The following is a 14,470-nucleotide window of genomic DNA, read 5'->3' as shown; positions in this document are numbered from 1 at the left end:
TGTTTTTCTTCTTCTACGGTCACTGTGCGGGGATGCCAGTCTCTTGTACTTCAAGACTTCAAGGTAACAACGGGTGAGTACTTGATATACAAAGTCATTTTGTGGATGAAGTATTCCTTTAAAAGAACTGTTTAGTTAGTTTTTCATAAACTTGTAAATCAGTTTTAAGTCTGATCGTTGCTGTTTTTGCTGAGCTGTTAAACTACGATCATCAGAGCCAATTCATAAATCAGCTACTGTACCTTCATTGCTTTCATATTGATGAGAGAAGACCGTACAAGTCATTTGAGACACTTGTAGACTAACGTATTTATCACCTTGTGAATTGACTAGACATGTTAACGTGATGTTGAGTTAGTGATAAGAGATGAGGTAACTTAATCACATTAGATTTAGTGCTGTCGTGACATATTTTGTTGTCGATTATATCTTTTCAACAAACTGTCTAGTTCCCTTCGTCCAAAGGTTTCCAGTTGATGACAATGTGTTGCTATTTGTGGTGGTTCAAACCTTGCTTCTGGCACTCGAGTATTTATAACATTTGGATATTTATAGATATAATAATGAGCTAAACACCACAAAGCCCAGATGCTAATTATAGGTTAGGTCTACTTATCAAGGGGAAAAAAATATACATGTATATATATATAAAAAGTATTTTCATGCAGCACTTTCACACAAAAGGCAGATTACTTGGAGTCATGACATGCCTTGTTGACTGATCACACAACCAGCAGAGCGGCAGATAAATCATTACAGAACATCCAGTATGGGGCGATGAGGATGAGTATTACTGCCAAAAGTCTCCCCGGAGGACATAGCAACAGGAAGATTGATGACTTTGATAAATATTTAGCGTAATCCCTGGTTACCGTCTCTCTTACCAACTACACCAAACTCATTAGGCACACCGGGCCAGCTTTGTGAGTTTATTGTGGTGAGTTATCGTAACGACAAACACGCTGCGGGCTACTGTCAGTCACTCACCACAGAGGTAGGACATGCAGGAGGGGAGGGGGGGGGGGGGGTGTAGCAGATGAGGAAAACAGTGATACCTTAAAATACAACAATAGTTTCCTCAGCGGCACTATTTTACCATTATCTGTCTCATCCCTGTCTAATTTTCTGTCTATTTTTTATTACTCATTTGACTGAAAAAGATGAGTTGGGCACGACCTTGATGGCTGTAACCCTGAAGCCTGCCTCTCACCCATCTACCCATAGAGGAGCTGTGATGTGACCGAGCGACCTGCATAGGGCCTCACCCAGACCTGGAGTCTGACACCAAAGCGTTAAACCACACGGACACACGCATGGAGAGCAGTAATCATTATTTTCATTATCAATTCATCTGATGATTATTTTCTCAAATAAGAAGGAAAACGTTTTTTTTTGTTGTCTATGAAATGTCCAGAGCCCGATGCAGCCACTTATAATAACAAAATCACTCCAAAACTAAAAATATTATACTTATTGTCATATGATGGAACAAAAAAGATTTGCAAATCTACACATTTGAATAGCTGGAAGCAGACAAAATATATTGTACTCATTGATATCAGCTGATTATTGTGACTCTACAGACATCAGGTTTAGTTTGTTAAGATTTTTCTTTTTATAGAAATGTATCTGTCAGTTGCTTTTCAAAAAACTATAACATTTTGTCTATAAAATGTCAGAAAACAATTAAATGTTTATCGCAAGTTCCCAGAGTCCAAGGTGATGTTTTTAAATATCTTGTTATCATACTGACAGCATAAATTAAAGAAACGCAGCAAATCCTCTCACTAAAGCTGGAATCAGCATATATCTATATATCTATAGATATCTATCTATAGATAGATATCTATAGATATATATCTGAATTTATCGATAAAAAATTAATATCAACATTGCTATTACGTCTTAATTCTTCTCTTCTTTCTTGTTTTTAGTCATATTTTTTAATAGTTCTATAAAATGACTTTTCCTAGCGCTGCATCCTCTACATTGAAATTCACAATGATATCAAACAGAGAAAAGCAGTAAATCCTCACTTTTCAGAAGCTGGAACCACTGAAGATTTAGTTTTTTTGCTTGACGTTAATTTATCTATCATCAACACCGTTGTTGACTGACTAACTTATACATATTCAAAGCACTTAGATTGAAATCCTTTCTATTGATGATGTTTTTGTTGACTGATTACCGATAGTAAAGTTGTTGAAAGCACCTTTCCTTCCCCCTGACTGCTGTTGAATACCTGACTATACGGTCCTGACTGAGTCGGCACACAGCGGCTCACTGCTGCCATCTATGACTCACAGGTGAAACTACATCCGCACTGTTTGCTTTGGCTTCTGTGCGTCACACGAACAAGAGCGTTGATCTGGAATATTTGGGATTTGATTTAAGATACGGACTTAGATGCAAATCATATTTAGCTTCGCGATACTATTTATTGACTCAGTGCATTTACTTAACAAACCTCAAAAAGCCCCCCCCCCCCCCCTCCCACTCCTCCTTTCCCAAACTGCATGTTTCCATGTGTTACAACTTTGCTGGAAAACAGAAAAGAAAAAAAAAAAAAAAAGAACTGACTCATGAGTGGAGCAACGACTGTGACCCACAAAGCACAACCACAAAACATTCCCTGACTCTGAAGTGTAGACTTGTTTCTCTTGGCACCAAAGCGGCTATTCTTAAGCTAAAGTTCACTTTCGATCCAGGCCAGGCAGGCTGCCTCGTACGAAGGCCTATAACCTTTTCGAAACAGGGCTTGGCCCGCTCTGGGCACTATTCTCACCGCTGACTACCGGGCCACCAACGCACCACGGCCCCGCTTTCTGCTCGTTCAATAGGCGGGACGCATGCGAACAATGTGGGCTCAGAGATTATAATGCATCTCCTTATGGCCAAAACCCAGCAGGACCCTGAAAGGCAATTTTTTTTACAACAATGGAAAACATGGCACCTTAAAATACACGCAAACCGCACACATGCAAGTAATGAGTCCTGAGAGGCAGAAAACACACAGTTCGGTAGGGGAATGCGCTAATTTGGTTCCAGGCGAGTCTTTATCCCAGCGAGGTTCTAACAACCGCAGCAAGCGTGCCACTGAGGGCTGATTGGACGGGAGTAGTGTAAACACCAATCACAGAGTGAGTAAACCGGGCCGACGGGCTGCAAGGAGACCGCTCATCACTCACTGAGGGGTTCGACGCCGTCCTGTGAAAACCAGGTTTCTCCCAAAACTAAGCAAAAATCTTGTTTGTATCAAGGAACTTCTGAAGACAATCAAAAAAGGTATTTAACCCAAAAAAAAAGTAGGACAATTAAGAATTGGAATTCCCAAAATGATTCTCTCAAAGAACACATTTAAAATGATGATTTGCTGATGTGAACCATGTTCCTCCAAAATGCCAGCTTTTCATGAACGAAGGAAAAAGCAGTCTCGTCTTAAGCTGTGCAACAATGCCTTCTTGAGGTAATGTTATGTTCCTCCTAAGAAGCGGGGGATTTGGTGTTTACATTACAATATTTTTGGCACCGAACCGTGAAAGCCATGTTTCTCCAATGTGTCCGATTTTTATGACTTCATGATGAACATCTTGTTTTAAGCTCTGAGACGACGCGGTTCCGAGGTAATCTGATGGGGTTTTATTAGCGAGACAAATGGGAGAATTAGCATTTGCATAACTGTCCTCGCTGTCCTGTTCAAAACCATGTCTCCCCAACATGTCAACTGTTCAAGACATTACACTTAAGCTTTGAGACAGTGCAGTCTTAAGATATTCTTTAGGTTGCTTTAAGTATTATTTTCTTAAAAGTTTTCAACTTTCTGACGATGCATTTCTTACATAATCCAAAGAGTTTTTAAATGGTCCAAGCAAGAAAGTCTTGGGATTCATTGTTGCTATCTTGATATGGATACATTTTGTTTATCCTTTTTCCAATAGAGTTTTATGAGCCTCAGATGAATAATCCCAAGCACTGAAAGACAAAGTTATGCTTTTTTTGAAGCAGAATTGTCGGTGTAAAATAAAAAAAATAAAAAGGCATATTCAACAGTTAGACGTCTAATAAGGCAGGAAATTGTGGGTCTAAACACACTACAACATTCCCTACCCACACATCACACATCACACACTGGATGACGCAAGGATTGCATAATATGCCCACAAAATATAGTAAGCAGCTGTATTACCGCCCGAGTATGAGAGCTGCACAACAGCCGCTTCAGGCCAGTAAACGCATCAACACAGCAAGTTAAAAGTGCAGCGCTTTGTGGGGAAACAGGCGTGTTAAATCCTGTGTGTGTGCGTACTTCTGAACCCGGATGGGGGGGAAGAGACCAAAGGGATGATGATGAGGAGTCCTCCTGAGGAGGAATTTGGATTATGAAGGATATAGATGTAGGAAGTCGGTCTCACAGATGCGATCTGCACTTCAAAAAGTGGAAACCTCACCTCCCAACACTATTTCCACCCTCTGTCTCCTCATCCCCATGTTTTTTTTTTCCTCCCCGTGTCGTAATAATTCCCCCCCGTTCTCCCCGTGTGTCTTGCTGTGACAGCTGCAGGTGGGAGAACTCGCCCGGGGGAGAGAGAGCGACATTGAGGGGGTTTTGTTCGCGGCTTTCCTGTGAAGCGCCTCAGTGGGAGAACACAATGGGGTTCGTGTTGGACCCTCAGATGCAGAACAGATTACTGAGAGCAGCCTGTAAGCACTTCCCCACATCACGTTCGTTGTTCAGGCATATGTAATGCGTGCATCTTCCAAGAGATTTGGTTTTCTTCTTGGTCAGTTAACCGGTTATATATAGTAACAGCAAACATATCAGATTGATTTACGTTTGTGGTGTTTCTTATTTTAGCACTACCTGCAATAAGCCAAGAATACGCTATATAAACCAAAAACATGTTACATTCTCCCCCCCCCCCCGACACAAAGTGAAGGTTTTAGTCATTGAAACCCACAAACGACACACATTGCCTGCACTACGACATGAGCCCCAACTGACCGTCACTCAAACTTGCATTCCTCAAAGCAACAAGACACAGAAGACGTTCTGCATGAGCTGCTGGGTTGTAAACATTGCAGAGCACAGACCGTTTCTATTAGGACACCTTGGGGCTTCCTTTTTAGGTACTCGGTAAGAAATGGCTCAGCTTTATAAAATGCTCGATCACAGAAGCTTAGCTGGAGCGACACACACGCTGCCTGAGAGGACAGGTCCCTGGAAGACTAAGCTCCACCAACTGTCGATATAAATAAGATCGGATGTGGATATTGTCAGCTTCGATTTCAGCCGACTGACTTTATTGATCCCCTGGCTTTCCCCGTAGTGCCACCACAAAGGTTGAAAGTTTGGATTTTAGATGAAACGCGTCAACCACATTCAGGGATTGGTTCAGATATCCAAGGATGAATCCAAATAAACGTTGGGGATCCTCAGACACCAGCAGATACTTTGGTTCATTGACAGATATTTACTCGGCAAATGCTACCGCGCGAGAATTAAACGGTGAACGCGGTTATTATTTACTACAGCATCTGCTTAACACCAGCACGTCGAGTTATCCTGCCGACGATGGCTCAAAACACCACAAGAACAGCCGATGGTGCGGCTCGAGACTGTTCCTCTCTTACTTTGCAAAGTTTGCAAACAGTGAAGTAGTTCAGATGATGCTAATTGGTTACCATCCATGCCCATTGCTTCTACTAGTTGAGTTACTGCGAAGCAGTGCTAACAATCCACCAGAAACTCAGAAGTGAAATAGTTTTTTTTCTTCTTCTTTTTTACAAAGTCTTCTGGCCATCTTCGCTGCGCCTTATGATAACATATTAGGAAAGAAAGATCAAACTGCTGTTGCAGTCACAGAGAAGAGACATAATATCCCTTCTGTTGTTGTTGGTGCGCTGGTCTTTTGATGCTGCAGCTGGCTGCCTTTCTGGCCCTCCGGCGTCCGTCCCCCTATTCCCCCGTCCACCTCCGCCCCTGCAGCATTAGAAAATAACCCTCACTGTGTTCTCAGTGATGACTCTCTGCAGCGGAAACCAGCACCCACCCACACACACACACATACACAGACACAGACACCCCGTCGCAAACCGATGCTTCAACCCAAGTCGTTCAGAAGGGATTCCCTGTGAGACGGTGGGAGCGGGGAGAGGGCCGACGGGAAGGAAGAGAGAGAGAGATGCCGAGGAGCCGGCGTGTGAGTGATCTTTTCCTCTGTGGTGGGACGGACTGGAAATTGCTCCACACCACTGCTGCCAGTAACACAGCCGGCTCAGCTGTTCAGAGCGGGCAGCCTGTGGTGAGGAGAAACCGGAGCCAGGTTTATTGGTGTGGAAACAAATAAACACAGGGGAGCCTCGTACAGGTACAGGGGTTTTCTGTCACTCCGAGTGTGTGTGTGTGTGTGTGTGTGTGGGTGGGTGTGGTTGTGTGCGGCCTGAGGATGATCTACCATGTGGGAGGTGGGAGCCGAGTCACGGCCTCCGACCACAAAGGATGTGGAGAGAGGAGTCATCGTTCTCCTCCCTTTTCTCCCACTCTCTTCTTTGTCATTCGGTCTGTCTTCCTTCTTTCCTCATTCTTAGTCCCACTTGTATGCCATTAGAGCATCAGCAAACAATTATCGTCATAAGTGAGATCTCCTGGGATCTGAGACAAAAGAGACATTGTGGCACAGACTGACCCATCCAAGAAAACATTACTTCCTGTCCCATCAGCTCCAGCGTCCATGAGCGGCTCGCTCCCCGGGACTGAGAGTCCCTTTTTGACACCGTCTGCTGTTTCGCAGCATTCGCAGCAGCAGTCAGCACCGACATATACACACTGCCACTCAAACACAGGGAACTACATTTGGGGAGAGACTGGTAAGCACTACGTTTCAAATTGACTTGACGAATAATTACTTTAATAGACAAGAAGATTTTCACTTTTACTAGATGCTGTAGTGAAAACCAAATTCGGGCAAAAGAAAAGTAGGCGTTAAGAGACTTAAAGTGGTGTGTTGAAGACGCTACTCGTATTTTTGAGCCCATTATTTCCCATTGTTGCACACCTGTGACAGGGCAAGTGCTTCACGGCACAAAACAGAAAGCAGTGTTACTTCGGAATCACAGAACAATCTCGTTCACCGCTATCAGCTCGTGCGGCTCTTCAAAACAAACCCAAGTCCAGTGCAGTGATTCCAGGAAATGGGAAGCAAGTGAACACTGTTTATCAGAAAAAGTGGCCTTCATTGGAAGGAACACGGTGAGCTGCAGAGACTAAAGGACCCATGAGAGTGCTGGAGGATGTGTTTGCGGGGGTCACAGTACCTTGACATGACTCTGAGCGCCCAGGTTGTAGATCTCTGTAGGCTTCACCTGGTTGATGATTTTCACCAGGCACGTGCTGTCGGTCAGATCGCCATAATGCAGCTTCATGTCTAACAAAGAGGGGGACACACGCACACGTAATTCAAACTTTTATCGGTTCTGGTGTCTTGTGACATGGCTCGAGTGGCCACAGCAAAAAGGGAGAAACGCCAGCACCAAAAAGATTCGATCAATTTCAAATCAAACCCAATTAATTAGGAGGGTGTGGATCTTGTAAAGCGCAAGGCAAAGCAATATGGTAAACTAAGGCAACATAACCATTTCCTGTAGAGGGTAGCAGAGAAAGGCTCAAAAGACGAGAAGTCACGCTGTCATGTCATTTGGGGTACAACGAAGGCGCAGTGAAATCCGGTCTGCACTCGCCGAGGGGCTCAGTAGCAATAGATCGGTTTCTTTCATCGAGTCTGAATATAAAAATATATGAATTTATCTGCACGTCGTTGGTACATGCTCCTCATAAATTAAATGTTCATACCCAAAACCGTCGTCTAATTTCCAGCTCAAACAAGTTCTGTAAGGCCGAGCGTGAGCGGACACCATCCCTTTAATTTTAGGCCATCCGCTGTAACCCTCTAGCATTGCAGCTCCAGTTACACGGCGCACGTGTCATACCCCAAAGCTCTCACGGGAAGCAGGTCAGTACCAGTTCAAACTCCAAGAGGACCCCAATTGGTAAAGTCAGTGGTGTGTGATGTGCATGAGTGAAAGAGGTGGGTGTAAGGCAATAGGCAAAGCATAACTAATGGTAAACAAAGGCAAAACAAATCAAACCAGGACCTGGTGTGCCTGTGGAGAAGAGCAGAAAGAGGGGTCATCACATGACATCCTTAGCTGTTGGCATACTGTTACTGTCAATGTGAAATCTGTTATCTAGTGATTTCGGTTTGGTATGCAACATCCTTTTGGACCAAACCCCTAAATGCCAAGTACTCGCTGTTATGGCTGTATGTGTTCCCTGTGCTGTCCCCCTCTTGTCCCTCTGCCCAGGTGAGCTGCATTGCTTAACGAGGTGCACCTGGCCTGGTAACGAGGTGCTTCAAAGCTCCTGTGCCACTAAGGCCTCTGGTGTTGGTAATACTGGTCTTGCTGCCTCTCAGCCTAGGATTTGTATAGGTCTTGTTTGTTTTTGTGTTAATAAATCCCATGGATTAAATTTATTCTTGTAAATGAGTGTCTCCTGTGGTTGATTTAGGTCAGTGGTGGAGTGTTGTTCCGCCAAAAGGGCTGCCCAAGGGTAGGGCGTAACACTGGCACACACTGAACAGAGATCCTGGAGTGCACATTTTGGCGGCTTTTTGGCTTTTGCTTTAACGTGCAAACATGCACGTTAAAGCAAAAGCGTGTTAGCCAGGTTACTCAAGCTCAGTGGACAACGTGTTGTATCAAACTGTATGCAGACATTGTTCGACTGAAGTCTGGTCCGTGGATACACTTCAAACTTTATACCGACTATGGTGTAAACAGGATACTCACTGCCTTCAGTGTGCGTCTGCGGGTTGTGGTAAAGATGCTCGATGCGACCCGTGTTGAAGGAGCTGGAGCGACGCAAAACACCATGAACCTGTGAGAAAAGGAGGCGGGGTTTAAAACACCGTATTTTATTCTATCTCACAATAATATTATCTAGACCACTGCAGTGTGAACATTAACACGACGACTAACCAATACCATAACTTTCATATCGTCTTTAAACAATAATGTTTTTACGTTAGTATGTTGTTAATGCAAACTTTGTGCAGCTCCTTCACAATAAAAGCTCCCACTGAAGAAAATACTGCTGATCATAGCTTTTACTGTGAAGCACACATTTACACATACTGACTAGAGATCAACAGAAAGGGTAAGGTAAATATGATACAACTCAGAGCTATTCTACACATAAGAGCATTGGAAACAGCCTGCCACTGTAGAATTGTTAGAGCCACTGGTGGAGATCCAGTTTATACCAGATGGATTCAGTTGTTCAAGATGAGTCTATTCAGCATATTCAGTTTGTCATGCTTACTGTATTGTATGCGTGTTTGTTTTTCTATGCACTTTATACATTTACTTTAGTTGATTGGTGTACCGCACAGTATTTTTCTTGAAATGTGAAGAGATGTCAAACATGATAAAGTGGCCGACTTTGATCTACCGAGTTTCCTTGAAAGATCTTTGCACTAGCGGCGTATTCTGTATGGCAAAAGTCGATGTAACAACATTGTGTCTCATTGTGTTTTTAAAGCTGCCTGTGATGTGTGATCTGGACTTGGTGTTCTGAGCGGGATGTATGCGGAAGCTCTGCTCGGGGAAGATAACGGAACCTGATCCGAGGGGAGTCCATTAGTGGGAGGACGCTGTGCCCCGACCTCACTTCCTTTATTCACTGTGCACTTCCTGCCTGCCTGTGTGCTCCTCTTTAATGCCCCCCCCCCCCCCCTCTCATACACACACCCTCCCCATGTGCAGCATCCCCAACCCGGACCGAGCGCTCTTCCCCCTCCACTGTCTATGAGTCGGGCGGCAAAGCTGACTAGGCAGTCTGGGATGAAGGTGCGTGTGTGTTGGGGAGAAAGGAAGTCAAGCAACTATCATCAGGGAAACAAAACGTGCACTGGTGCAACGCATATTTTTATGCAAGCGTGTTGAACTGAATGCATCGTCACTTTGTCGTGGGTGTCAAACTGACGGAGAAGCCTTATGTAGCAGCAACAGCTTGTTAAGCTCTGCATCCACTGACAGGATGTTGATGTTACCTCACTCGTATGACCATGTAATAACCATTTCCCCGTTAAGGGGGGGGGGGGGGGGGGTTAACAGGCTTGAAGCAGCACACAGGGTCTTATCAGGGGGAGGTGCGAGTTGGTCCGGTGTAAAAAGCCCCCGACACACACAGTGCTGTGGCTGGAGGAAGCTTATCGAGGGAATGTCGCTCTGCGTGTGTCTGTGTGTGTTCGTTGGCATTCGCGAGTGTCTGCGTTGGTTTCTGAGAGTCTGAGTTTAGTCCCCAGTCTGGATTTCTCCCTCACCTCGTAGCCTTTAGCAAGCAGGAACTCAGCCAGGTAGGAACCATCCTGAAAAAGACAGAAGACAACACCAGTTAAAACCCGTAAATGGCAAACAAGTGTGTTAACACATGATAAATAGGTTTTCTTGTACCGACGGAATCGCAACAGCAAAAACCCAAACGTTCTCTTCCAGAGTTTGGGGAAAACCGACTTCAAGATATCGCAAAGTGTAAATGCTTCACGCACTCTGAGGACACAAACTCCGGCTTTGTCTATGCCAATGAGAACCAAACCTGATGGCCCATAATGCAGAGCAACCAAAAGCTGACAAACAGGCAGAACAGGAACAAATGGAATAACTGCTAATTGTAAAATTACATAACATAACAGTTGGACAGGGCTTCAAATAAAAATAAATCAGCAAAAAAGATTCTAGATAAATAATTGATAGTTGATTTAAAAAAAAAAAAAAGACGAGCAACAACAGAACATGAGGGTGAACATCAGTCTTCTAAGATGGACAACGGAGGTTTCAATGAAAGAGAAGTTTTCTACTGAATGACTAAAGACTTGAATACTAATGAATTAATGAAGAACAAGAACAGACGTAGTGTTATCCCGGAAGTTTTAGATAGAACCTTTCTGAGGAAACCTGCTGGAAAACCTCTAAATGGTCGTTAAATACAATTCTTCCTGAATCGGCTGCTGCAGTGATTAGTTGGAAAGTGAACCTGCGTATTGTTCACATCGTTGGAAAGTTCTGTGGTGTTGGACCACCACCCTCCTGAAACCTCCACACCGTAGCTGAATACTGGATCTCCTGGGATCATTAGGTGTAACATCTACATGTACCAGGAGCTCTGGGCAGACATTGGGCCAATATGTGTGTGTGTGTGTAAGAGAGAGAGCGAGCCCTGTCAATAAGGTCTTGTTCCCCTCACCCATGTTACTCTTCGTCTTTTTTTTTAATTTTTTTCCTGCTCAGACTTTCCGACCGCACATTCTGAAACACTCTGGAACATTCCGAACCAGTCGTGGCATTCATCCCTCAATCCACACACACACACACACACACACACACACACACACACACACACACACACACACACACACACACACACCCACACCTCCAGGTCTGGGGGTGACCTTGGAGGTGGAGGGCTAGGGCGCAAAGGAGGAGAGAAAGGTTTAGGGGGGGCAGACCCAAGAACCCGTGCTCAGCGCCGGGCAGGAACATGGCTGCTCCTGAAGAGAGCTGCACAGGTGGGCCCGAGGAATCTCCGCCCCCCATAACAGACCGCTCTAACAGAACCTGACCCACTGAGGTGGAACTTTCAGGTCAGCCTCCGCTCTGCATGCCACCCCTTCAAATTCAAAGCATGATGTAGCCTATTTCTAATATGGCTTTCACTTCTTTTTGGCAGAACTGACGACACTTTATATATCTGTTTATTTATCGCAAATAATGTTGCGAAAACGAGATTACAACGTCATCGGGTAGTGCATACTTTCCTCATATCTAGACTCAGACCTGATAGGTGTAAGCCAAAACTTGTGGCAGTTTTAGGCTTTTCAATTTAGATTCGCACACATCTCCTCTAAAGACTCAACTGAATGCAAATATGTTTTTCTTGTTTCATGAATATGAATAGATGCATTAGTACTACGATTTTCTTTTAGACCATGTTCAGTTCTGCAGGTTGAGCTCCCAGGTTGTGCGGTCGTTGGCACAGATTCTCAACCTGTTTCTGCCCAGCCCTATTGGGGGTGGGGGGGGGGGGGGGGGGGGGGATACTGGCAGCCCATCGCCCGTCCCCACGGTGTTCAAAGCTCCGGCCGGTGTCATGTTTTCCTGCCCCTGTGCCAGGGTCAAAGCGTTTCATGCCAGACCAATATGGAAAACAAGCCTGAAGAGCTGCAGCTCTGTTTCAAAACAAGAGGCTCCTTTGAGGCCGTATTAGCCCATAAACCCTGGCCTCACCTCGCTGTTTCCTGTTATGGGGAGCTGGGCGCTTGGAGGGGGGGGGGGCACTCTCACACACACACACACACACAAACAGTATGCTCACCTGCCAGGTCAATGTCACACCACAAACCCCTCAAAGACTGATTTTGGCCTTTGACACAATATGATCTCTGCACTCTACAGCTGCACTGAATTGAAGCAGCAGGCTGGCTCAGCAACAGGAGGCTGAAAGTTAATTAAAGTACAAGAGAATGATTGTCTCACACGTCAATACTGGTGTTATCAAAGTTACTGATTCCCTCCTCTGAAGGTTGAGGGTTGTCTGCAGTAGCAGAGACGGTCTGCAGGGGGCGTGTGAAAAACTGCTGTTGCATACGGGTACAGGTGTGAAATCTTTTACCAACAGTCAACAGAGTGGGGTGAACTAAGTAATGATCCTTATTTTAAAATTGAGGCTAAACAGACTTTTAGTTTCTATTTTTACGGATTCAAAATTCTTAGTTAAATGTATATATACACACACTGTATAATTCCAGATACTAGTCCTGTTAAATGACTTTAAAAAGAAACTCTTAAGATACTTCAAGGACTGAAACGTGCAAGTCCAGCTCTTTGGATGCATAGCTCTGTGTGCATTTCAATATATTCTAAATACTATTCAAGCTTGTTTTCATATTCTGTACGTTTCGGTCAACATAAAATCCCCATTATCAAACTAAAGTCGATGAACCACATTCCATAAAACTTGAAAAAACAAAAGAGCAAGAAGGTAAACGGAGAAGAGGAAAGGGTGAGAGGGCAGAAGGGTTGATGTTAATCGGTCCATGTGACTGAAAAATGTTGACAATGTTACCTCATCAGGACCGCTCCCCCCTCATCCTCCTCCTCCTCCTCCTCCTCCTCCTCCAAGTGCTATCATTAGCTCCAATCAACATTCACATCATCGTCGTGTGGTTTCACCGAGAGGACGCATTTATATCGGAGAGGTGGCACCATTGTGTGTGTGTGTGTTTTTGCGTGCAGTGCTTTAGGAAATAAACATGTTTTCATATCATTTTCTACCCAAGAAGAGACCAGAACAAAGTTATGATTCACACGAGGAACTATCTGATCAGAGTAAAAAGATTGGAAACCTGACAGAAAGTTTTGTCACTTTACAGTTGACGATATCAAATGCAACAAACGCATCTTTGGTTCGTACCAAGAGTCCAGGACAAAAGTTCTAAACACCTCAAGGGGATGTGAAAGATGGAGGAGCATCAGCTGACATCTGATTCTAATGAATGGAACCAACAGTGTCATGATGAAATAGTATTGCAAAAATGTTGACAAAACCCATCCTCTGATGCCATGGGGTGTCTTTTACTTCCATGGATACTGTATACTGTGACTGTATGTAGCCCAAGTTGACTCATTCAAATAGCTTGTTTTGTCCAACTAACATTTACTATTTGACCGTCATTGGAAATAATTGCTAATTTTCACATTTGAGAAGCAAGAAGCTGTGAATTGTGTTGCCATTTGAACATCACTGCACATACTGACCTGTATGTGCAAATTCAATGTCGTAAACAGCAATAACCTCTTTAAACATTACGACCATCACCGCAGCTACCATCATCCCTTCAGCCAAAGAGAAGAGAAGAAGGAAGCATGTGATGGCTTTGCACAAACCCCAGCACTGTGAGTTTAGCACCCCCTGCTGGTGGAACAGTGGACCACTGGGGCCAGTACCAAGACTAGAACTGCTCTGACCTTTAACACCTAATGAGGTGTTAGATCAGCTGCCTAACATTAGAGCAAAAAAAAAAATATAGAGAGCATTGTCCGTGTGCCTGCATGCATGTATGTATGCAAACACGGAGTTCATGGGTCTGTCATTGTGAGTAAACTACAAATGAATCACGTTAATGGGCTTTCATTGGACCGCAAGAAGCTGCCAAGCACGCCACCGGTTTGCAATTAGGCCTGATATGGTTTAATGACGCTGTAATCACAGACCACAGACCACAACACACACACACACACACACTAAGTAGGAACACTGAATTTCTCCCCTCGGCTCAAGCTTGTCGCTGAAATAAATAAGCAATTCAATACCCTGGTATTGATATGACTTCACTTACTTAATGTACAACATGTA

At 44.2% G+C, this 14,470-nt stretch overlaps 1 protein-coding gene across 1 annotated transcript in view; it reads right to left on the bottom strand.

Annotated features, from left to right (window-relative positions):
* Positions 1-14,470, bottom strand: part of gmds (GDP-mannose 4,6-dehydratase) — a 138,978-nt gene that overhangs the window by 118,354 nt on the left and 6,154 nt on the right. The window contains exons 2-4 of the mRNA XM_079158472.1: positions 10,383-10,427; positions 8,848-8,935; positions 7,315-7,424 (exon numbers count right to left, since the gene is read on the bottom strand). Coding sequence (XP_079014598.1) covers positions 7,315-7,424; positions 8,848-8,935; positions 10,383-10,427 — 243 coding nt within the window. The remainder of the gene's footprint in view (positions 1-7,314; positions 7,425-8,847; positions 8,936-10,382; positions 10,428-14,470) is intronic.

Source organism: Pholis gunnellus, assembly GCF_910591455.1.
Source record: "Pholis gunnellus genome assembly, chromosome: 4".
Taxonomy (NCBI): Eukaryota; Metazoa; Chordata; class Actinopteri; order Perciformes; family Pholidae; genus Pholis; species Pholis gunnellus.
The sequence above is the reverse complement of the archived record's forward strand: the minus strand, read 5'-3'. Positions and strand labels throughout refer to the sequence as shown.